The 26,352-nt window shown below is 36.1% G+C and overlaps 1 protein-coding gene across 4 annotated transcripts in view; it reads left to right on the top strand.

The window, feature by feature from the left end:
• The window catches only part of LRBA (LPS responsive beige-like anchor protein), a 748,187-nt gene that overhangs the window by 238,141 nt on the left and 483,694 nt on the right, over nucleotides 1-26,352 (top strand). For all 4 annotated transcript variants that reach the window (XM_065877627.1, XM_065877625.1, XM_065877628.1 and 1 more), the window contains exon 34: nucleotides 7,485-7,549. In XM_065877627.1, the coding sequence (XP_065733699.1) occupies nucleotides 7,485-7,549 (65 nt within the window). The remainder of the gene's footprint in view (nucleotides 1-7,484; nucleotides 7,550-26,352) is intronic.

Genomic DNA, 26,352 nt, shown 5'->3' with positions numbered 1-26,352 from the left:
TTATCATCAACCTAGATGTTTCCTCTTCTCCCTCATATGCTATAGTGTCTACTTCCTGTGTCCTATAGTGGCCTTCTTTTATGAAAGATACACTGATTCAGCATTTATTGATCACTTATTCTGTATGTGCTGGTCACTGTCCTAGCACAGGAAATAGGAGAGAATAAAACAGAGAAAAGCAAAAAAGAAATCTAATCGGCAGTAAGTATGCCATGGAAAAATTAAAGCAGAACTGGGATGGAGGATTATAGTGGGGTCTCTGTATTAATTTTGATGAGGCATGTCCTTTGTAATTTCTTAAAAGAGAATGCATGACAGAATTTTTTAGACCTTGCTTGTATGAAAATGTCTTTTTTTTTTTTAATCTTTATACGTGACTGGTGGCTTGTTGGGATATTAGTATTATAGGCTGAAAATTGTAATCTTTCCAATTATTTTTTTCTCTGTGAGAGCTTTTAGTATTTTTATTATTTTAAAAAGTGTTTGTTGTTACTGGATTGTACCTTGATGTGGGTGGATCTTTTAAAATCCATTGTCTTTGATATTTAATGTAAACTTTTTCAGTCTGAAAAAGTATGTACTTATGTTCAGAGAAGTTTTCTTGAATTATATCTATGGGAATTCCTTTCTCTGTATTCTCATTTCTGTTTCCAGAACTCCTCTTAGTTAGATGTTGAACTGTCTGGATTAATTATCTAATTTTCATATCCATTCTCACCTGTTTTTCCTTCATTTTATCTTTTATTTTACTCTTCTAAGAGCCTTTTTCAACATCTTCCAGTAGTTCTTTCAAAATTTTTATTTGTTATTATACTCTTAATTTCTAATAGCATTTTCTATTTTTCTGAGGTTTTCAGGGGAGATGGGCGGGGAGAGCTGGATCGTTAATTTTATGTCAAATTGACTATGTCATGGGGTATCCAGATATTTGGTCAGACATTATTCTGAGAGTTTCTGAATGAGATGAACATTGAAATCGGTAGGCTTTGTAAAGCAGGTTGTCCTTCCTGATGTGGATGGGCCTCATCCAATCAGTTGAAGGCCTGACTAGCACAAAAAGGCTGAGCATTCCCTGAGTAGAGAGAATTCTACTTGCTTGACTGCCTTGGAACTGAGATGTCACTTTTTCCTGCCTTTGTCCTCAAACTAACATATTGGCTCCTTTTGGGTTTTGAGCCTAGTGCCCTTCAGTCTGGAACTACACCATTCATTTTCTAGATTTTTATGCTTTTTGGCTTGGAGTAGAATTACACCATCGGCTCTCCTGTTTCTTCTGCTTGCTAACTCGCCCTGCAGAGACTTGTCAGCCTCCATAATTATGTGAGCCACTTTCTTAAAATAAATAAAATACATATCTCTGTCTTGTTGGTTCTGTTTCTCTGGAGGACTCTGTTTTTCATACGACAAATTTCATCTGTTGTGCAAAGAGAGGGTTATCTGGCTCCCCAGGTGTTCTGGGCTCCAATAAGACGGTCCATGTTACAACTCCTGCTCCAGTTCTTCTTAGAGATTAAAGGAGCTCCCAAGGCCTGTGATCATGGGCACTGCTGAGGGCCACAGACTCTTGGCTTGGAGAACTCTAATACAGAGGCAAAGAGGTACCAGTGAATAAAAAAGTAACCCTGCCCTGAATTTTTACATGAAAGTTTTTACCTTTCTGATGGTATTAATTATACTTTTCTTTGTCTTCCTCTCCCTACCCCATTAACAATATTTTTTAATATTTTAATTTGTTAATATTTTGTCCTTTTTTTTTTTTTTTTTTGCGGTACGCGGGCCTCTCACTGTTGCGGCCTCTCCCATTGTGGAGCACAGGCTCTGGACACGCAGGCTCCGGATGTGCAGGCTCAGCAGCCATGGCTCACGGGCCCAGCTGCTCTGCAGCATGTGGGATCTTCTCAGACCGGGGCACGAACCAGGGTCCCCTGCATCGGCAGGTGGACTCTCAACCACTGCGCTACCAGGGAAGCCCCCTGTCCATTTTTAATAATTATTTTTTTTCCTGCTTGTTTCTTCGGTGTCTGTCATTCATATGAGTCTTTCCTCTAATGACTAGTGACCCTTTGTGCTCATGTTTAAGTGTATTGCACAAAAGTCTATGTGCCTATGTATGTGCTGTCTGCTGGTGATGAATGAGCTTTATTTTAAATGTTATCATGGCTTCTCATTTTTCTCAGAGGACACTTCTCTAATATTGCTTGATGTCTCATGGTTCAGTAAGCATACTTTCAAGTTATTTTGTTTTTTACAATAAGGCTTTTTAAAGTGTTCAGAGGTTTACTCCTCTGGAAAGTAAATATCCAGTCTCTTACCATGGTTGGGATGGCCATCGTTATGAGGAGAGGAGCTCAGATTCTGGGTTTTTTATACCAGCTTTTATTCATTTAAACTCTTTTCATCCCTGTCCCTCAGCCATCCATATATGTAATCAGTGCCTTCAATTCTTGGCCTTTCTAAGGGGTTTGTAACAAGCATTTGTCTGCTTCTTCAAGTTATTTCCCTTCAGGTTGTAGAGAAATTTTTTAACCCTCTCTCATTACTCTAGTCCTCTCTTTATTATTTTTGTTCTTGTTTTTTGCTGTTTAACCAAAGTCACTCATTTTATACCTTTTTTTTTTTTTTTTTTTTTTTGCGGTACACGGGCCTCTCACTGTTGTGGCCTCTCCTGTTGTGGAGCACAGGCTCCGGACGTGCAGGCTCAGCAGCCATGGCTCACGGGCCTAGCCGCTCTGCGGCATGTGGGATCTTCCTGGATCGGGGCACAAACCCATGTCCCCAGCATTGGCAGGCAGACTCTCAACCACTGCGCCACCAGGGAAGCACTATACCTTTTTTATTTTAAGAGTAGAACATAGTTTAGTGATTTTCTAGCCGACTCGAATAAAAAAAAAAATTGATATACATTTAATGTCAGTATCGATGGCTTGACTGAAAAAGAAAAAAGGTGGCAGCATGGAGTATATGTAGTCTATCTTGTCAATCTGTAGCTTGATTTTATTTGCTTTAGAGCATGGTAATATTTGGAAATTACTTTTAAAATTCATGTGCTGTACTCAAGACACTAAAATATGTTGTAGGAGATTATCAGATTTATAGAAAACTGTCACGTTCACTTTAGGGAAGTTAAAGTTGTATCAAAATATTATAAATTAATATATAGTACATTTATTGGTGCCCTTTTTCTCTATATTTGTTTGTTGATGGTGGGGAGGCATAGAATTAATTTAGTTGATGAAGTCATTTTTTTCCCCCAACCCAAGTTTGGTGGACTTTTAGCACCAAAAGCACATGTTTGAAAATTGGTGTAACTCTGTTTATTTACTAGATTTCACTAATATATACTATCTCTGTTGTTGTTGTATGACTTAAGAGCATTAGTAAGCTAAGAGTATATTTTAGTAAAAATTGACTAATCAACAGTTATGGCCTTAGGAAGTGATAGTCAATTAAATACAGCTTAGAACAGGTATGAAATTATTGACTCAGTTGTGTTTTGAGTCCTTCCTCTCCAAAGTGCTGAAGTGTGTTTTAAAATTACTTAGCTGCATTAGTGGTTGGATTTGAGGCTTTTAACATGTTTTTCATCAGTACCTCTGGGAAAAGAATAACCAAAACCTTTAAATGTATGGTGCATTTTGCATTGCGGTATATTTGTAAATACTATGATGAAATATTGAAATGATCATGAGAGATGATAACCATTAAGCTTTTCTTTCAACTGTTAAAACTCACTAAAGGTTATCTTGAGCTGTGGTTTGTGAAATTGTTTAGACTAACACCTTCTTTAGTAATTGTCTCAGAAGTGCAGAAAATGCTTTAGGATAGCATGAATCTTCTTTGTAGTTTAGGTGGCTTCCTTAAGGATTGTAGTCAGTGTTTTAGTATGGAGAAAACTTGTTGGCTTTGACTAACAGCTGGGTTTATTAAAACAAATTAATTTCCTATTCTCATGGGTTTCAGCTTCTTTTTACCTGGGTTATTAATTCCTATCAGTATATCTTTATGTACCTGGTATGTGATATTTTATTAAATGTTAAATAGTTTATAATTAGGAATGGATTATAGGCAAATTAAAACTCTCATATCTTTAAGAATTGTGAGATTTTTAGAACTACCCAAAGCATAGGTAAGATTTGTATTTTCACTTCATTTCTCATTTTGTCTAATTTTTTTAACTGGTGGAAAAGTTTTATTCCAGGTGTTTATTAGATAGCTGTTACTACAAGTTAAATAGTATGAGTTTATAGATGATGTTTGAGAAAGCAAGAATCCAGATGTATTAGCAGTCATAAATATGTTTCTGAGCTTTTGTAAGAAAAATTGGACTCTTCCAGTTCTATGTGTATTTTCATGTCTAATTTGTTTTTAATTTAAAAGAAAAAAATTGTGACATACCAACTTAAGTTGAAGTCATAAAATTTTTAGATGGTAATGTTTTTATAGTTATAGTAACTTTAACTAGTTTTCTATCTGACCTAAATCATGCTGTTTAAAATCTTTGTGAAATTTAAATTTACATTATCAGTAAAAGTCAGTTTGTATACGTAAATGAAAATAAAATCAAAGTGATGTTTACCTGTATACTTAAAATTTGAGTGTCTCTACTGTTACTGATTTTTTCATGTGGGGTTTGAGTTTTGTATGACATAAAAATCCCCACCTGTTGCCGATTTAAATCAGAGAAAATGGATTTGAGAAAAATAATACTAGTAGATACTTTTGAAAATAACATGTGTGATCTGAAGAATTATATATGGGGTAACCTCTTGCCTTTCTTCCTAATTTCTTTTTTTCTAGCGAGAAAAGTAACTTTATTTTCTTTTTACTAAATTTAATTTCCCTTTTGAGATTTTTCCCTCAAGTAAGTGATCTAAAGGAAAACTCAGTTTAGGGTCTTGCCCCCTCATACTCTGGTGCTGTATCAGATTTCCAGGTGGCTTGCTGAGAGTGCTCTGTTGGGCATAAGAGCTGAGGAGTGAGATTTTGCTTCTGTTCCTTGACTAGGGCATCCCTCTGTTACCATCCTTTCTGATTCCCTGCTGTCTATCAACAGAGGTTACAACTGTGTTTTCCTTATCCCCTCAAAGCCTCAACTATGTGTACATCTTTCTGTGATAATTTTCTGACTCCTCCAAGGGCATGCGTTACTGTGAGGCTGTTTTAGGTCCATCTACCATTAAATCTGTCTCTATCTACTCTTCCTGTCCATTACTAGGTTTAGGGCAACTCTTTGAGTCTTGGCATCTCCCTGTGCTCTGCCTCGGAAGTGAGGTGTGGAACCTTCTGGACCAGGATCAAAAGACTTACCTGCGGTTTCTGCTTTTTTCTCTTTTCTTCCTCCTATTTCTGAGAAGAGTGGAGGGTATGACACATCCTCTTCTCTCAGAGGTTTACTTCTTCATGGAGTTTGATTGCTTTCCTTTGTATTGTCTGTCTGTTTACTTCATTTTGCTGGGAAGAAAAGGATTTTAAATTAGATGGGTATTTCCATTTCTCCTTGACTTGGTTTACCTTAGTGAAAGAAATATAAGATCTCTTATTTTGTTGTTTCAATATGCTGGCAATTGTGAATTTTGAGACTATGTATTTTGGACTTATGAGCCACTAATTTCTAAATGTTTAAAAGTTGTTGAATCATAAAATCACACATCTTTAAGAATTTTTTAAAGGGGGTATCGAGGGCCTAGAGATGTATAGTGATCTGTTTATGGACATATCCTGTTAGTGTCATAGTCAGTTTGAGAACATAGATCCCATGACTTCTTGTTCCTCAGCAACATATTGCTTTATCTTCTCACCTAGTCCTAGCCAATTACTACCCTCAAATTTTCTGACTGACTTTATATCTACTTTTCATTCTACTGTATATGTTCTGCTAGTATATTCTTGCTGACACTATTCATGAAATAGAACTCTATAACAAAATTATGGCTAAAGCCATTTCAGTCCTGAGGGCCATCTTGGGTTTTTCAAAACATGAAAGTAATAAATACTGGGGATAAAAAGGAGAAAGTAGCTGTGAAAGGATGAGGCTTAAAACTAAATCAGAATTTGGCATGACACAAAACAGTCTTCAGGGGTGAAATTACATGGAATTAAAAACTCTTCAAGGTGTTAGATTCAGAATATATGAATACTGCTTATGATAACAGTGGTAAGGTCCCCAGCACTGTCTTTTGTTTTGACCATTATAAAAGGACAAAAAAAGATTAGTTAAAGGATATTATGTAGGTGGAATATAAGGGCTCTTCAGTTTTAAGGAACATAAAGATTATGTATATATGTCTAGTTCTTTAAAAAATACACATATGCATGCATTGGCATTTCTCAAATCTAGCTACATTTCAATTCGTGTGGGCCCAGCTTTATTGGATTAATGCGTATTTTATATCTGTTTTGAGATGAGGCTTAAAAAATTCATTTCTGTATATATTAATGGTTAATTTTCTTCTGAGGCTTTTCTAAGAAAATATTTATTTACTTTTTACTTTTGGCTGAGTCAGGTCTTAGTTGGGGCATCGGGGATCTTTCGATGCGGCACCCAGGCTCTTCGTTGGGGCATGCAGGCTCTTTGTTGCAGCACGTGGGCTTCTCTCTAGTCGTGTTGCGCGGGCTTGTCTGTAGCTGTGGTGCACAGGCTCCAGAGCATGTGGGCTCAGTAGTTGCAGCACGGGGGCTCTCTAGTTGTGGTGCTCGGGCTCCAGAGCACGTGGGGTCTGTAGTTGCCGCACACAGGCTCTCTAATTGTGGGGCGCAGGCTTACTTGCCCTGCGGCATGTGGGACCTTAGTTCCCCAGCCAGGGATTGAACCCACATCCCCTGCATCGGAAGATGGATTCTTAACCACCGGAACACCAGGGGGCTTTTTAATGGATAACTTGTTCATAAAGAATATATTAATAATTTTATACCATCTTTTGCTAATTCATATGCTACTAAATTATAGTTTTTCAGCTTACAAGTAGTCTAGCCAAATTCACTGATCTCTTGTCTCTTTCTTAATCATTAATCAATTTTTGTGGAATGTGTGCTATTATTAAGTTTAGGGAGGTACTTAATTCCGTCTTCCCCTCATTTGGGGTGATGCATCTCTTAAAGAAACAAAAACAAAACCTCTGTCCTTGGTCTTCTTTGCTGCTTTCCTTTCAAACTGTTTCAGTTAAATTAGTAGGATATAATGGTACAGAACTAAAAGGGCAAGATAAATATAGATAGGCTCATTTAGTTTATCTAGAATCAAATTGTTGCTAACTTGTTTAGTTTACTTTTTAATGTCAGCTATTTATGTGTTCATGGGGCTGCAATGGGTAGGCAGCATGTTTAACAAAACTTTTCCATTAAGATCTTTTGGAACTTAATTAATTTTCATTAAATCAATTTCAATTAAGTATGAAATTGATATGGGTGATGTTTTTCATAATTATTGTTTTAAAGAAATAACCTACTGAGTGAAATTTGTTCAGCTATTTTCTGCTGTTTTTTAGGAGTGGCAGAATTCTATTCAGAAGAATGCAGGCCTTGCTTTTATTGAACTTGTCAACGAAGGAAGGTAATCTATTTTATATCCATGTATATTTTACTTTAAAGTGTTATTGTATTTTTGCCATCGGAACTGGTATTTTTGGTACTATATTGTTTTTGCAGTCAGTGATATAGTGAGCTTAGATATTAATTATTACAAATATTTCAATATTTAATCATTTTGTTCTCTTCATCGTTATGTGCTTAATGATCAAGTCAGTTCTTTGTTTTTCAGTAAGTAAACCTTTGGCAAAAGTATACTGATGGTTCTGTTAGCAGATATAAGGAAAACTGATACTTATTTGGGCTTCCTAGAAAATTCTATTATATTTGTAGAGCCAATAAATAGACTAATATGGTCTATGTTATCTCTCCTATGTCATGGCCTGGGCATAAGAGAAGAAGAATTCAAGGAAAGAATAGTCAGTAGTAGGAAAGAAAAGTGAAGTACAGAGATAAAAAGAAAGATACAAGGAAAAAATAGATTTAAGAAAGTGAGAGAATTAAAGAGTAAGAATAAATTGAGGAAATGATGAGTGGACTACTTTGGGTCTGTTTCGTGTCAGTTGATTTTTTCTTTTTTTAAAAAATAAATTTATTTATTTATTTATTTTGGATGTGTTGGGTTTTTGTTGCGGCCCGCAGGCTTTCTCTAGTTGTGGTGAGCGGGGCTACTCTTCGTTGCAGTGTGCAGGCTTCTCATTGCAGTGGCTCTTGTTGCGGAGCAAGGGGTCTAGGCGTGCGGGCTTCAGTAGTTGTGGCTCGCGGGCTCTAGAGCACAGGCTCAGTAGTTGGGGCATATGGGCTTTGCTCCGCGTGCATGTGGGATCTTCCTGGCCCAGGGCTCGAACCCGTGTCTCCTGCATTGGCAGGCGGATTCTTAACCACTGCGCTACCAGGGAAGCCTGTGGCAGTTGATTTTGGATTACTTGGACTGAAGACCCAGGGTATAGATTAAAAGGTGTGATTGGCTGTCATTGGAAATAGAATACTGAACAAAATTATTGTTTAAGAACGTTTTTTATACTGTTCTGTCTAGAGTTGAGAGACTGACACCATCACTATAGGAATAATTTGAACCAGTAACTAGGAATTTAGTCTCTGTCTCATTAATGTTGTAGAAGAGGGTTCTGTTAACTTTACTTTATAGTAAATGCTACTAAAATTATTTCACTCAGTAAATAATTATAGGTGCTCACAGACTAGTGTTGAATACAAATAAATAAACCTGCAACTAATGCCATATAGTAAATTCTGTGCTAGAAGTATTTACATATAGGTTATTAAGGTAGGAATGTGAAAAAAGAGAACGACTACACAATTTAGTTCAGAAGAATTAGGTAGAACCTCCCCAGGGAAACATGATTCCTGAGATGTATTTTCAAGGCTGAGTAAGGTTAGTAATGTAGACTTTGGAAAATTGGGATTATTGATAAATTGGAGGACATATGTGTGAAAAGCATTCTAAATAGAGGGAATAGAATATCTGAAGATACTGTGATGTGGGAAGGTGTGTATGTACGTGTGTGAGTGTGTGTGCATGTGTATGTGTGTGAATTGTTGGAACAGAATTGGTTATCTGGACCATAAAAGGTCTAATGTGGTGTATTTGGATTTTCATCTAAAGGCAATAGGAAGCCTTGAAAGGTCTTAAGAAAGTATTATCATTGTGATACTTGGGTTTTGGGAGGATAACTAGCAGTGATGTTTAGGATGGGTTGAAGCAGAGGAGACCTAATTGAAATGAAGAACAATAACAAGGCTATTGCAGTGATCTATATGAGAAACAGAGCTAAATTGTAGTCTGGAGTCTGGAAAGTGTTGGGAAATCAATAAATATTTCTCAATGAGTGAATGACTAATAATTTAGTCTTTTAGCAAAAATTTCAAAGTGCTTATTCATCAAAAAAATAAATAACTCTTTGGCTGAATTTCAACACTGAGGTATTAGATGCTTTTAAAGTTTATATATAGAAAAAGAGTTAGTGAGTGCTGTTGATCGAATATGTATTTGTTCTACTTAATGCAAAACACTGATTAACACTAGTTCTTTTTTTTAAGAGAAGTGGTTATAAAAGTCTATTTTGCAAATGAAGCAACTGACAAAGAATTAATCTCCAAAATTTACAAGCAGCTCATGCAGCTCGATATCAAAAAAACAACCCAGTCCAAAAATGGGCAGAAGACCTAAATAGACATTTCTCCACAGAAGATGTACAGATTGCCATCAAACACATGAAAGAATGCTCAACATCATTAATCATTAGAGAAATGCACGTCAAAACTACAATGAGGTATCACCTCACACCAGTCAGAATGGCCATCATCAAAAAATCTACAAACAGTAAATGCTGGAGAGGGTGTGGAGAAAAGGGAACCCTCATACACTGTTGGTGGGAATGTAAATTGATACAGCCACTATGGGGAACAGTATGGAGGTTCCTTAAAAAACTAAAAATAGAACTACTATGTGACCCAGCAATCCCACTACTGGGCATATACCCTGAGAAAACCATAATTCAAAAAGAGTCATGTACCAAAATGTTCATTGCAGCTTTATTTACAATAGCCAGGACATGGAAGCAACCTAAGTGTCCATCAACAGATGAATGGATAAAGAAGATGTGGCACGTATATACAATGGAATATTACTCAGCCATAAAAGGAAACAAAATTGAGTTATTTGTAGTGAGGTGGATGGACCTAGAGTCTGTCATACAGAGTGAAGTAAGTCAGAAAGAGAAAAACAAATACCATATGCTAACACATATATGTGGAATCTAAAAAAAAAAATGGTCATGAATGACTTAGGGGCAAGACGGGAATAAAGATGCAGACTTACTAGAGAATGGACTTGAGGACACGGGGAGGGGGAAGGGTAAGCTGGGACAAAGTGAGAGAGTGGTAGTGTATATATTGACATATATACACTACCAAATGTAAAATAGATAGCTAGTGGGAAGCAGTCGCATAGCACAGGGAGATCCGCTCGGTGCTTTGTGACCAGGTAGAAGGGTGGGATAGGGAGGGTGAGAGGGAGGGAGACGTAAGAGGGAAGAGATATGGGGATATATGTATATGTATAACTGATTCACTTTGTTATAAAGCAGAAACTAGCACACCACTGTAAAGCAATTATACTCCAATAAAAATGTTAAAAATAAAATAGAATAAAGTAAACAAATGAATTTATAAGCTGAAAAAAAAGTCTATTTTGTTTAGGTTCTAATAAGTCTAAATGCCCTCCATTATGCAAGTTAGTGTTACAGTTAGTAGATTAGGCAACATACTCTTGTGATTAATAGTTTTAGCTCTGAAGTTAGCCTTGGGTTCAAGTTTCAGCTTTGATATATGGGAAGTACTTTTACTTCTGTGAGCATCCGTTTCCTCATCTGTTCATTCAGCCAATATTTATTATGCACTGACTGTGTACCATGACTTGTCCTTGGTTCTGGGGATACAACAATAAACAAAACAGATAAGGATTCTTTTTTTTGTAGATCTTACATTTGAACAGTCATTGGCAGACTATGAACAATAAACAAAATAAGTAGTGGATTATATATGAAAGGTGGTAAGTTGTTTGGAAAAAGATAATGTGAAGCAGGTTGAGGGAAATGGTGATTTTTAAAGGAAATATAAAGGTTTGATACCTTTATAGAGTAGCTTAAATAGAGCGGTTATATTACAGATCACTGAGCAATTGACACGTAAGCAAGCACTTGAATGATGTGAAGGAGTTAAACATAGGGACATGTAGGGGAAAAGCATTCCAGTCCTAGGGAACAGCCAGTAAACAGATGAAAGCTTCCCTGGCATATTTGAGGAATGAGGCTAGTATAGCAAGAATAAGTGATCATAGTGGAGAGAAGTAAGAAATGAGGTCAGAGGCATAGGGCAAGATTCGTGTAGATCCTTTGCAATTCATTCTGCAGGAGATAACAATCATTGCAGGATTTTGAGTAGAGGAGGGAGACAATCTGCCTTATGTTTAAAAGGCTGATTTATGTAAGAATTTAAGGATAGAAGCAAAGAGATCAACTAGGGCACTACTGTAGTAACTCTAGTTAAACATGATGGTGTCGCGGACTAGGACAGCAGCAGTAGAGGAGGTAAGAAGTAGTAGGATTATGAATATATTTTGAAGGTAGAGTTGATAGGATTTACTAATGGATTGGATGTGGATTGTGAGACAAAGCTAGGAGTCAAGTATTACTCTTAAGAATTTTGGCCTCTGCAGCTGAAAAGATGGTGTTTCTATCAACCAGATGGAAAAGGCTGTGGATAAAACTGTTGTTGGGGAAGATCAGGAATTCAGTTTTGGAAATACTGATTTTTATATCTCTAGTAGACATCCAGGTAGAGGCAGTTGTTAATTATTTCTCCAGACTAGAGCTCTAAACTTGAGTGTTATAAGAATATAGATGATATTTAATGCCTTGAGATTAGATGAAATCATTAAGGTGGTAGGGTGATGACTGAGATTTGACCACGGGCTCAGAAGTTGTTTCTGACTTGGTCAGGAGTAGTTTTGGGAGAGTGGTGTGGAAAAAAGCCTATTTGTAGTGAATTTAGAAAAGAAGAAGAGAATAAGAGCAGAGGAATTATAGAATGTGTATAAACAGTTCTTTAGAGGAATTTTGCTACAAAGGGGAGCAAAAATAAAATGGAGTGGGGGGAATAGAGTCAAGGGAAGTAGGGTTTTTAAAAAATGAGAACAAGAGAACAGTTTCATGGTGAGGAGTGGGGAAATTAATGTAGAAGAGATAGGTGAGAATTTCTGGAGTGATGTTTTTAAGTTGATTTGAGAGTGGGTGAATTTGTATGCAAATGGGGGTTTGGCTTTAAAGTAGAGCATGGATGGGTCTTTTACAGTAACCTGGGAAGGCATTTTATGTAGTTGCAGAGTCTGGGAGGTAAATATGGAAGTCGAGTTAGAGTTGGGTTTCGGTGGGTTTAGGTTTTGCCAAGTGAATATGGGGGAGAGAAGGCCAAGGGAGTCTCTTTGTGCTAGAGAGTGATTGTAATCATTGACTACAGGATTATGATTATTAAGCTAGGTAAAGAGGAGAGTGACTGTAAAGAAAACGATAGGATGGATGGATTGGAGCTCTAAGGACTGTTAGTTGTGATAGTAATAGAATGAGTGAGCTATAAACATGAGAGGTAATAGTTTAGAGAGTGGGGCAAGTAGAACCAAGGCCATTCAGTTATTGGAAATGATGAGGTCTGGCATATGACTGTGCAATAAATGGCTGAGGTAGGGTGGAAGACAAGCTCGGAGAAGGAGAGGAGTTCAGGGAACTCTCAGACCAGGATCTCAGTCAGCTTGGAATCTCATGTTTGTAGACTGTATCGCTTACCATCCCTCATCAGTGGTGTCTCTACATACCCCCAAATAATTTCCATTTATTTCTCATTGCTTTTAGTTTTTGGATCACTGTCACTTTCTCCAACACTGTTCTTGTAATAATTCCTGGTGCTTTTACCCATACTGTGGCATGTATCAGTATTTTGTTCCTTTTTACTGATTAATAGTATTCCATTGTACAGGTATACTACATTTTGTTTATCCCTTCTGCAGTCAGTGAATGCTTGGATTGCTTTCCGTTTTTGGCTGTTATAAACAATGCTTCTACGTGTGTTTGTGTACAAGGCTTTGTGTGGACATATGTTTTCATTTCTCTTGGGTAGATACATAGGAGTACAATTGCTTGGTGGAATGGGAAGTCTGTGTTTAATTTTTTAAGAAACTGCCAAGCTATTTTCCTAGTTAGCCTAGTAGGTATCTTACCCTGGTTTTTGTTTGCATTTCCCTAATGGCTAATCCTGTTGAGTGTTTTTTCAGATGCCTTCTTTGGGAAAATGTCTGTGTACATCTTTTGCCCATTTAAAAATTTCATTCACTGTATGAGTTCTGACTTTTAAACAGTAATTTATATATCAGTATTTCTGGATATAAATATTTTCTCATATACATGATTTGCAAACATTTTCTCTCAGTCTGTGACTTGTTCTTTCATTTTCATTGAAGAGCAAGTTTTTAATTTTGATAAAGTACAATTTACCTATTTTTTTCTTCTATGGATTATGACTTGTTGGCAAATTCAAGAAATCTTAGGTCAAAACAAGTACTAGGGTTTTCTTTCTTTTTTTTTTTTCATCATCCCACTGATGAGGGATGGTAAGCGATACAGTCTACAAACATGAGATTCCAAGCTGACTGAGATCTTTTCTTTTTTTCTTTTTTTTTTTCTAGAAATATTTTTTAATCCCTAGAAATTTTGTAGTTTTAGCCTCTACATTTAGGTCTGTGATTCATTTTGAGTTAATATTTTTGTATGGTGTGAGATAAAGGTTTAGCTGTTTTGGATCTTCTACATAGATAGTCATGTCATCTCTGAGCAGAGATATTCTTAGGTGTTGCTTACCAATCTGTATACCTTTTATTTCCTTTTCTTGTCTTCTTGCTTTAGCTAGGATTTCTGGTACAATGTTGAAAAGGGGTATCCTTGTCTTATACTGATCTTAATGGGAAAGTTTCTAGTTTCTCACCATTAAGTATGGTGTTAGCTTTTGGATTTTTCCATAGATATTCTTTGTCAAGTTGAGGAAGTTTCCTTCTATTCTTAGTTTACTGAGAGATTTTATCATGAATGGGCGTTGGATTTTATCAAGTGCTTTTTGGGTATCTGTTGATATATCATGTGATTTTTCTTTTTAGCTTGTTTATGTATGATGGAGTACATTAATTGACTTTGGAATGTTGAACCGACTCTGCATACCTGGGTTAATTCCTGCTTGGTCGTGGTATATAGTTCTTTTTATAGTTGTTGGATTTGGTTTTATTTGTTGAGTTTTAGAAGTTACTTGCTTGGGCTTAATTTGCAGAATTTGTCTCTCTTGTGGTAAGGTGTTCTTAATATTGTTGCTAAGCTGTTTTAGAATTCTTCTTCATATTTTTTTTTTTTTTTGGTCTAGCTTTTAAGGGGTCACCCCTTTTTTTCCATAGCTTTGAGGTCAGTGAATGATTGATCAGAAGTCTTTCTGAAACCTTTGACCGTGTATGGCTGGTAGATCTGCATTTGGTTTTGATGGACACATTTAAATTTGAAGTAGTTTTCATCCTCTAGCTTTTACTTCTTGTTGATCTTTTTCGAGTCTGCCCTGTATCTGCTCAGGGACCCAGATAGCCATGTGTGAAATTCTTATTAAGCTAGTTTATTTCCAGGATCTCCCTCTCTGATTTCTGGTTTGTTCTCTGGTCTCCTGCTCTCCCTAACTTCAAATGTAATCTCACTCTAGGAGAGCTATAGGTCTTTCCAGTTTTCGGCTTGGCATGCATTTTCTTCATTTTCTGTCCTCTCTTTCAAATCAAGTCATCCATCTCTGGCAGTGAAGTTGCTGGTTTCCATAAGCAGCCAGAGACCGATGGAACTACCACACCTGTGGTGTCTGGGCGGGGAATTGCCAGAAAAGATTGCCACAGACTTCGTTTGTTCTTACTTAGTGTTTAGCACATTTTTGTGAATAAAATTATTATGGATTTTGTTGTTTGCTTTTGGTCAGTTTTCAGAACACTGAAATGATTTTTATTCTTCAGTTCTATACTTGTTTTTCTGGGAAAGGATTTGTTGGACTCTTTATTTTACCATAGCTGGAAGATCTACCCCCAGATCTTTACACGTCTGATTCATTATGATTTAAGTCCCAGTTCAGATGTCACCTTGTCAGAGAAGTCTTCCCTGAAATCTGTTGCCCAGGTTATTTTTACCTCATTTCTTAAAATTTTTCTTTAAATTTCTTAAAAATTTTTCCCCATATCTTTTATTCTTTCCCCATGTTTTGTCTTTATTGTCTGTCTCCTCCTGTACAGTATATGTTTAGTGAGGGCAGTCCCTCTGTCTCTCGCTTATTGTTATATCCCTGGCTCCTAGAGAAGTGCCTTGCAAAACCAGTAAATATTTGTGTTTAATTGATAAGATACTTTCAGCTTAAGTATATTGTTTTTATAGTTTTTATTTAAATTATTTATATTTTTCATGTAAATAACATACTTTCTTAAACAGAAGTTTGCTTTATACAGATAATCTTGACAATAGTCAAGTGATATTTCTTTGAAGATTATTACCAAGAGGAAAGAAAATACATATACATATAATAAATATTTTACATTAAAACTTTGTCTCATGAAGAAATAAATTTTATGTTCTTAAATATTTAATCCAGAACAGCTGATTCTTATTATTTCTTATTGGAGAAAGAATTATTTGAATAACTTATTTGTTTTTATATCACATGTAATTGTAGGTTTTGTAATAACTTTTTCCTGATTTCTTATCTATGTTTATCTTACTCTGTTTGGATTTGTTTGCCTCCTGTCATTAGGAACTGTCTTCTTTACCTTAGTGCTTAGCCTATAGAAAGTACTTCAGCCTTTGTCTTTTAAGCAGATGTTACAAAGAAACTGTGGTATAAAGAGAACTAACATTCTTTAGTGAAATAGTGGAGGTAATATTTGAAATTTTTATTCTCTCTTTCTTTAGAGAGTAGAATATATTTTAAAGGGACAATTTAGAGATTTATTTTTCTGAAATCAGTAGGTTGGACTTTCCTTTTATAAATATTTAATACAGTAAGGTTAAATGAGTTTACATAGCAATGGATGTATTTGTGTAGCAGTGTTCAACTACTGGACTTAATCCCAGGGGCAGGAAGAATAAGTAATAAGGGTTTTCTTTTCACTGCAGAGACCAACCGTTTTTTTTCTTTTTATGTATGTCTGACCTGACTTGACCCCATTTATAGAGTAGCTGCCATAAATTTGGTCCTTGATTAATGTTTTATTAGTGTAAATAACATGTAGACCTTTACAGACTGAGAGAGACTACAGCATAGGGTTTATCAGATTTGATGGGTATCATTAGCAAATCAATTAACTTAGGTCAGACATAAGTAATTGTTGTCTGGTAGAAATGTTTCTCTTAACTTACCTGTTTAATTGATTAGATACTTCCTCTGTAAATACATTGTTTTGATACTTTTGAGATGAATTATTTGTATTTTTCTTGTAAACAACATTCCATTTTAAACAGATTTTTTATAGAAATAAAATAACCAGTAATCACTGACATAATCAAGTTATGTTTCTTTGGCAATTTTTACCAAGGGAAAGTAAAATATATAAACATTAATAAGAGATATAAGTTTAAAAAAATTAAATTTCCACATTTTGTGAGTAGTAACATTGTTATTTCTGGATCATAATTTTTGTTTATGGATATTTTGTGATATATTGAATCATCATCATCAATTGACTTTTCAGATATGCAAATAATTGATCTAAAAGTGTTATTTGTTCTGAAAGACACAGGTTTCTTTAAACAGTTTTAAATTCTTTAAAGAATATTAAAGCATTCTTTTAGAATGTTCTGTGATGCTGTGGCACCACATTAATAGGGTATAGGAAAATCTGTTCTAAATTCAGACGTGGTAGGTAACATTATTATGTATATAGGGCTTCAGTTGATTTATTTGTGTACTCAATTTCATTTTATGTTAGTTGCTTTTTCTTTCACCTTAAGGTATATTTAATTGAAAAATGAATTTAATTAAACTGATTCCAGTAGAACTGTTGCTTATATATTTAAATTAAAGTCTTTATCAGTGAACCTTAAAAGTCTTTTCTCATTTGGATAAAGGGGTTTAGATTTCATATTTTGCTTTTCTTGTTATTCCTATTATCCCTTAATGGTTTTATTGATCTCTCTTCTAAAAATTTTAGTATCTCAATTTGGGTGTTAATTTTGCCAGCAGAAATTGATCCAGCTGCTAGGTAGCCTTCTTTCTTCCTGCCAGCCTGCCTGCCATCCATCCAACAAATATTTTTCTGAGTATTTTAAGCCCATGATGTTGTTCTCGGCAGTTTTGATCAAGGTAGCTGCTCTGTGAGCATTGCTAAGTCTTATAACTTCACTTGTTTGACTTGTGTTAGAAGGAACAATGTAATGGATAAATATTGATCATCTTGCACATTTTATATATTTAGGTGGTCCTGTTTTTGTTTTTATACTCTGAGATTCTGAAAAATCAGTTCAGATTCCCTATAAGTAAAATTTTTAGAGCTTAAAATGTCAAGGGATCCTGTCTTTGTTAAGCAAATTTTTAATTTGTCTCCTCATTTATACAGTTGAAAAGAGACATGATTCCATTGGCCAATCAAAGCTTTAAAATTTTTGACGGTAAAAATCAGGAAAGTAGTAGACTGTGGAACCTAGTTTAAAGGAATAATATCTGTTAAAATTTTTAAGATATAAATTCTCATTCTGGATTATAATACTTTAAATAGATAAGTGATTATAAAATGACCTATATTTAGGTCATATTATGGGTTTTGTTTATTAAAAATACATTTTGAGAACTTCTATAGCCTCCTAGGATTTTACTCTTAAATTTCTTCCTAGGACTCTTTCCTTTTTGCCAGACTGGAAAAGCACAGAAAGGGTAGATTACCCCATATACTGTTGGACACATTGCTTAATTATCCCCTGGGAATGGTCAGTGTCTGCTTATTACAGCAATAATTCAGACTTGTATACAAATATGTAAATAGCCTCATAAAAGACATAATGTTTCTAGTACTAATACACTTGTCTGTCTCTTCAGAATTCAACTTCTTAGATTGCAGTTGTGCTTTCTGAACATTTATTTAGTAGCTCCAGCATTTTCTTTCACTCCAAGAGTCATAGATTCCTAATAAATACCTTTTGAACAAGTTAGTAGAAGACTGAATGGAAGAGAAGGCAAAGAGGGAGAAAGGAGGGAGGGAGAGAGGGCAAAAACACATTTCATTTTATTCTGACCCACTTGGCTATTATTTGGGTTATAGTTTGGTAAAAGACCAAGGTATTTGTTGCACTTACGTAAACAGTGTAGCTAAGATACATTACTATCTGAGCCAACCAAAGATATACTCTAAATCAAAGTAATCTCTTGGAAACTCGGGAGTGTTTCTTAAAGAGTCATATGCTTTCCAGTTAAATTTTTAAATTATGTGTGTAGTAAGATTCCAATTAAATATTATGAACAGTTGTTTGGATATGGTCTTATTTTTGGGGTAGAGTAAGAGGTGATTGTTTCAAAGATTTGTTGAGAGGAGGCTTTCATCTCCGTTTACTCTAGATTGAATTGGTGTAGAAATTTGTGTGGAGTGTTTAGAAAGAGGTATGTGCTGTTCTTCCCTCTTGAAGATTAGGTTATTTAAATTACTGTTTATTATTTTTGAAAGTTTAATGGCTTATTAAAGAGGACTAGAATTTTCTCCCCTTAATTAGGATACACACATTTTTCTTATTTCTTCATGTGTTTAGGTTTAGAACAGTCATATGGTCAAATTATTTTTCACTTTTAATTTTCCAGCTTGATCTCAGTTTTCTGTGGTTACTTTTTAGGCTTGTTTTGTTGTGATCAATGTAAAATAATGGTGGTGCATTTAAATTATGTTTTTCACTCCCTAAAAATGCTAAATTGCACTAGGTTTAAGGGCTTTATGTGTTTGGCATTGCAGTTGACCATTCTCAGCAAGGATAAGTATATAATTTTCAGAAAATGTGGTGTGGATTCAGAATGCCTGTAGAATATGCTTGTGTTTGTATAGAAGTTTCATAACCTTATGCATCATTAAAAACTACAAGGGTTTATATATAAATGGAATGATTTACTATATTAAATGAAAATGAGTATAGAAAAAGAGAGGCAAATGAGGGGTGGGAGAAACAGGAAAGACAGCTAAACTTTGAGAAGAATTAAATGAAAATAAGATGAAGACAGAGTCAGTTCACTTCATTCATTTAGAAAATATTTAGGAATGCCTGCTATATGCTGTTATGGGGGTTCAGCAGTGGATACAGTAGACATTCCCACTCTCTTATAGTGTATTTTAATTGGCATAGGTAGACGATAAAGAAATTAAAAACTTCATATTAGGTCAGAAAGTGATAAGTGCAATGAGAAGGTTAAAACATTCAAATTAAAGAGAATAGGTACAGTGTGGGGCAAGGGATGTTGCAATTTTTTTTTTTCTTTTAGTTTTCAAATTTTAGTTTTATTTAAAATTTTGGTCATAAAAGTTTCCTATTAAGTTTTTTAAACAATATTTAACTTAGGAAGTGAAAAGTCTTCTGTTTTCCCTATACTATAGTTGGTTATTATATATTCTTACAGATCTTCTTCCACATGTTAGGATTTTTCTTTTGTTTTCCTTTGTTGTTTTTTTTTTTTAACATCTTTATTGGAGTATAATTGCTTTACAATAGTGTGTTAGTTTCTGCTTTATAACAAAGTGAATCAGCTATATGTATACCTATATCCCCATATCACCTCCCTCTTGTCCCTCCCACCCCTCTAGGTGGTCACAAAGCACCGAGCTGATCTCCCTGTGCTACACGGCTCCTTCCCACTAGCTATCTGCTTTACATTTGGTAGTGTATGTATGTCCATGCTGCTCTCTCACTTCGTCCCAGCTTACCCTTGCCTCTCCCCGTGTCTTCAAGTCCCTTCTCTACGTCTGTATCTCTATTCCTGTCCTGCACCTAGGTTTTTCAGAACCTATTTTTTTTTTTTTTAGATTCCATATATATGTGTTAGCATATGGTATTTGTTTTTCTCTTTCTGACATACTTCACTCTGTATGACAGACTCTAGGTCCATCCACCTCACTACAAATAACTCAATTTCGTTTCTTTTTGCAGCTGAGTAATATTCCATTGTATATATGTGCCACATCTTTATCCATTCATCTGTCAATGGACACTTAGGTTGCTTCCATGTCCTGGCTATTATAACGAGCTGCAATGAACATTGTGGTACATGACTCTTTTTGAATTATGGTTTCCTCAGGGTATATACCCAGTAGTGGGATTGCTGGGTCGTATGGTAGTTCTATTTTTAGCGTTTTAAGGAACCTCCATACTGTTCTCCATAGTGGCTGTATCAATTTACATTCCCACCAACAGTGCAAGAGGATTCCCTTTTCTCCACACCCTCTCCAGCATTTATTGTTTGTAGATTTTTTGATGATGGCCATTCTAACCGGTGTGAAAGGAAACCTTATTGTAGTTTTGATGTGCATTTCTCTAATGATTAATGATGTTGAGCATCTTTTCATGTGTTTGTTGGTAATCTGTATATCTTCTTTGGAGAAATGTCTCTTTACGTCTTCTGCCCATTTTTGGATTGGGTTGTTTGTTTTTGTGGTATTGAGTTGCATGAGATGCTTGTAAATTTTGAAGATTATTCCTGTGTCAGTTGCTTCATTTGCAAATATTTTCTCCCATACTGAGGGTTGTCTTTTCATCTTGTTGATGGCTTCCTTTGCTGTGCAAAACTTTTAAGTTTCATTCGGTCCCATTTGTTATTTTTGTTTTTATTTCCATTTCTCTAGGAGGTGGGTCATAAAGGATCTTACTGTGATCTATGTCTTAGTGTTCTTCCTATGTTCACCTCGAAGAGTTTTATAGTGTCTGGCCTTACATTTAGGTCTTTAATCCATTTTGAGTTTATTTTTGGCTATGGTGTTAGGGAGTGTTCTAATTTTATTCTTTTACATGTAGCTGTCCAGTTTTACCAGCAACACTTATTGAAGAGGCTGTCCTTTCTCCACTGTACATTCCTGCTTCCTTTATCAAAGATAAGTGACCATATGTTCGTGGGTTTATCTCTGGGCTTTCTATCCTGTTCCATTGATCTATATTTCTGTTTTTGTGCCAGTGCCATACTGTCTTGATTACTGTAGCTTTGTAGTGTAGTTTGAAGTCAGGGAGCCTGATTCCTCCAGCTCCAGTTTTCTTTCTCAAGATTGCTTTGGCTATTCAGGATTTTTTGTGTTTCCATACAAATTGTGAAATTTTTTGTTCTAGTTCTGTGAAAAGTGCCAGTGGTAGTTTGATAGGGATTGCACTGAATCTGTAGATTGCTATGGGTATTTTAGTCATTTTCACAATGTTAATTCTTCCAGTCCAAGAACATGGTATATCTCTCCATCTGTTTGAATCATCTTTAATTTCTTTCATCAGTGTCTTATAGTTTTATGCATACAGGTCCTTTGTCTCCCTAGGTAGGTTTATTCCTAAGTATTTTATTCTTTTTGTTGCAATGGTAAATGGGAGTGTTTCCTTAATTTCTCTTTCAGATTTTTCATCATTGGTGTATAAGAATGCAAGAGATTTCTGTGCATTAATTTTGTATACTACTACTTTACCAAATTCATTGATTGATTAGCTCTAGTAGTTTTTTGGTGGCATCTTTAGGATTCTCTGTGTATAGTATCATGTTAACTGCACACAGTAGCAGTTTTACTTCTTTTCTGACATGGATTCTTTTAATGTCTTTTTCTTCTCTGATTGCTATGGCTAAAACTTCCAAAACTATGTTGGAGAATAGTGGTGAGGGTATCTTGTCTTGTTCCTGATCTTAGTGGAAATGGTTTCAGTTTTTCACCATTGAGACGATATTGGCTGTGTGTTTGTCATATATGGCCTTTATTATGTTGAGGTAAGTTCCCTCTATGTGGGTTATTTTTAATCATAAATGGGCATTGAATTTTGTCAAAAGTTTTTTCTGCATCTATTGAGGTGATCATAGGGTTTTTCTCCTTCTGTTTGTTTATATGGTTTATCACATTGATTGATTTTCGTATATTGAGGAATCCTTGAATTCCTGGGATAAACCCCACTTGATCATGGTGTATGATCCTTTTAATGTTCTGTTGGATTTTGTTTGCTAGTATGTTGTTGAGGATTTTTGCATCTAAGTTCGTCAGTGATATTGGCCTGTAGTTTTCTTTTTTTCTGACATCCTTGTCTGGTTTTGGTATCAGGGTCATGGTAGCCTCATAGAATGAGTTTGGGAGTGTTCCTTCCTCTGCTGTGTTTTGGAAGAGTTTGAGAAGCACAGGTGTTAGCTCTTCTCTAAATGTTTGATAGAGCTCGCCTGTGAATCCATCTGGTCCTGGGCTTTTGTTTGTTGGAAGATTTTTTTTTTTTTTTTTTTTTTTTTATGCGTTACGCGGGCCTCTCACTGTCGTGGCCTCTCCCGTTGCGGAGGACAGGCTCCGGACGCGCAGGCTCAGCGGCCATGGCTCACGGGCCCAGCCGCTCCGCGGCATGTGGGATCTTCCCAGACCGGGGCACGAACCCGTGTCCCCTGCATCGGCAGGCGGACTCTCAACCACTGCGCCACCAGGGAAGCCCTGTTGGAAGATTTTTAATCACAGTTTCAATTTCAGTGCTTGTGATTGGTCTGTTTATATTTTCTATTTCTCCCTGGTTCACTCTCAGAAGGTTGTGCTTTTCTAAGAGTTTGTCCATTTCTTCCAGATTGTCCATTTTATTGGCATGTAGTTGCTTGTGGTAATCTCTCATGATCCTTTGTATTTCTGCTGTGTCTGTTGCTATTTCTCCTTTTCCATTTTTTTTTTTTTTTTAGCGGTACGCGGGCCTCTCCCGTTGTGGAGCACAGGCTCCGGATGCGCAGGCTCGGCGGCCATGGCTCATGGGCGCAGCCGCTCTGCGGCATGTGGGATCTTCGTGGACCGGGGCACGAACCCGTGTCCCCTGCATCGGCAGGTGGACTCTCAACCACTGCACCACCAGGGAAGCCCTCTCCTTTTTCATTTTTAATTCTATTGATTTGAGTCTTCTCCTTGTGTTTCTTGATAAGTCTTGCTGATGGTTTTCTTTTGTTTTTTCAATATCTTTATTGGAGTATAATTGCTTTACAGTGGTTTGTTAGTTTCTGCTTTATAACAAAGTGAATTAGCTATACATATATGTATATCCCCATATCTCCTCTCTCTTGCTTCTCCCTCCTACCCTCCCTATCCCACCCCTCTAGGTGGTCACAAAATACCGAGCTGGCATTCCTGTGCTATGTGGCTGCTTTCCACTAGCTATTTATTTTACCTTTGGTAGTGTATATATGTCCATGCCACTCTCTTACTTCATCCCAGCTTACGTGTAACCCTCCCCATGTCCTCAGTTCCATTCTCTATGTCTGCGTCTTTATTCCTGTCTTGCCCCTAGGTTTTTCAGATCCATTTTTTTTTCGATTCCATATACATGTGTTAGCATACGGAATTTGTTTTTCTCCTTCTGACTTACTTCACTCTGTGTGACAGACTCTAGGTCCATCCACCTCACTACAAATAACTCAATATCGTTTCTTTTTATGGCTCAGTAATATCCCATTGTATATATGTGCCACATCTTCTTTATCCATTCATTTGTCAATGGACACTTAGGTTGCTTCCATGTCCTGGCGATTGTAAATAGTGCTGCAGTGATGGCTGATGGTTTGTCAATTTTTTTTATGTTCTGAAAGAACTGGCTTTTAGTTTTATTGATCTTTGCTGTCATTTCCTTCATTTCTTTGTCATTTATTTCTGATCTGATATTTCTGCTTTCTTTCCTACTGCTATCTTCGGATTTTTTTGTTCTTCTTTCTCTAATTGCTTCAGGTGCAAGGTGAGGTTGTTTATTTGAGATGTTTCTTGTTTCTTGAAGTAGCTTGTATTGCTATAAACTTCCATCTTAGAAGTGCTTTTGCTGCATCCCATAGGTTTTGGGTTGTCGTGTTATCATTGTCATTATTTCTAGGTATTTTTTGATTTACTCTGATTTCTTTAGTGATCTCTTGGTTGTTTTGTAGTGTATTGTTACCCTCCATGTATTTGTATTTTTTACAGATGGTTTCATATAATTGCTATCTAGTCTCATAGCGTTGTGGTTGGAAAATATACTTGATACGATATCAATGTTCTTAAATTTACCAAGGCTTGATTTGTGACCCAAGATATGGTCTATCCTGGAGAATGTTCCAAGAGCACTTGAGAAGAAAGTGTATTCTATTGCTTTTGGATAGAATGTCTTATAAATATCAATTAAGTCCATCTTGTTTAATGTGTCATTTAAAGCTTCTGTTTCCTTATTTATTTTCATTTTGGATGATCTGTCCGTTGGTGAAAGTGGGGTGTTAAAGTCCCCTCCTATGATTGTGTTACTGTCGATTTCCCTTTTTATAGCTGTTAGTATTTGCCTTATGTATTGAGGTGCTCCTATATTGGGTGCAAAATATTTACAATTGTTATATCTTCTTCCTGGATTGGTCCCTTGATCATTATGTAGTGTCCTTCTTTGTCTCTTGTGATAGTCTTTATTTTAAAGTCTATTTTGTCTGATATGAGAATTGCTACTCCAGCTTTCTTTTGATTTACATTTGCATGGAATATCTTTTTCCACCCCCTTACTTTCCGTCTTTATGTGTCCCTAGGTCTGAAGTGGGTCTCTTGTAGACAGCATATATACGGGTCTTGTTTTTGTATTCATTCAGCCAGTCTATGTCTTTTGGTTGGAGCATTTAAACCATTTACATGTAAGGTAATTATCAATATGTATGTTCCTATTACCATTTTCTTACTTGATTTGGGTTTGTTATTGTAGGTCTTTTCCTTCTCTTGTGTTTCCTGCCTAGAGAAGTTTGTTTAGCATTTGTTGTAAAGCTGGTTTGGTGGTGCGGAATTCTCTTAGCTTTTGCTTGTCTGTAAAGGTTTTAACTTCTCTGTCAAATCTCTATGAGATCCTTGCTGGGTCGAGTAAACTTGGTTGTAGGTTTTTCCCTCTCATCACTTTAAATATGTCCTGCCACACCCTTCTGCCTTGCAAAGTTTTTGCTGAAAGATCAGCTCTTAACCTTATGGGGATTTCCTTGTATGTTACTTGTTGCTTTTCCCTTGCTGCTTTTCATATTTTTTCTTTTTTTTTGAATTTTCCTTTATTTTTTTATACAGCAGGTTAATAATTTTTCTTTGTATTTAATTTTCGATAGTTTGATTAATATGTGCCATGATGTGTTTCTCCTTGGATTTATTCTGTATGGGACATTCTGCACTTCCTGGACTTGATTGACTATTTCCTTTCTCATATTAGGGTAGTTTTCAGCTATAATCTCTGCAGATATTTTCTCAGTCCGTTTCTTTTTCTCTTCTTCTTCTGGGACCCCTATAATTCGAATGTTGGTGCGTTTAATATTGTCCCAGAGGTCTCTAAAACTGTCCTCAATTCTTTTCATTCTTTTTTCTTTATTCTCCTCTGCAGTAGTTATTTCCACTATTTTATCTTCCAGGTCACTTATCCCTTCTTCTGCCTCAATTTTTCTGCTATTGATTCCTTCTAGAGAATTTTAAATTTCATTTATTGTGTTGTTCATCATTGCTTGTTTCCTCTTTAGTTCTTCTAGGTCCTTTTTAAATGTTTCTTGTATTTTCTCCATCATATTTCCAAGGTTTTGGATCATCTTTACTATCATTGCTTTGAATTCTTTTTCAGGTAGATTGCCCATTTCCTCTTCATTTGCTTGGTCTGTTGGGTTTTTACCTTGTTCTTTCATCTGCTATGTGTTTCTCTGTCTTCTCATTTTGCTTAACTTAGTGTTTTTGGGGTCTCCTTTTCACAGACTGCAGGTTTGTAGTTCCTGTTGTTTTTGGTGTCTGCCCCTAGTGGGTAAGGTTGGTTCAGTGGATTGTGTAGGCTTCTTGGTAGAGGGGACTGGTGACTGTGTTCTGGTGGATGATGCTGTATCTTGTCTTTTTGGTGGGCAGGACCACGTCCAGTGGTGTGTTTTGGGGTGTCTGTGAACTTAGTATGATTTTAGGCAGCGTCTCTGCTAATGGGTGGGGTTGTGTTACTGTCTTGGCAGTTGTTTGGCTTGGCATGTCCAGCACTGGAGCTTACTGGTTGTTGAGTGGAGCTGGGTCTTAGCGCTGAGACAGAGATCTCT

Source organism: Phocoena phocoena, chromosome 5 (genome assembly GCF_963924675.1).
Source record: "Phocoena phocoena chromosome 5, mPhoPho1.1, whole genome shotgun sequence".
Lineage (NCBI taxonomy): Eukaryota > Metazoa > Chordata > Mammalia > Artiodactyla > Phocoenidae > Phocoena > Phocoena phocoena.
This window is presented reverse-complemented; position numbering and strand designations above follow the sequence as displayed.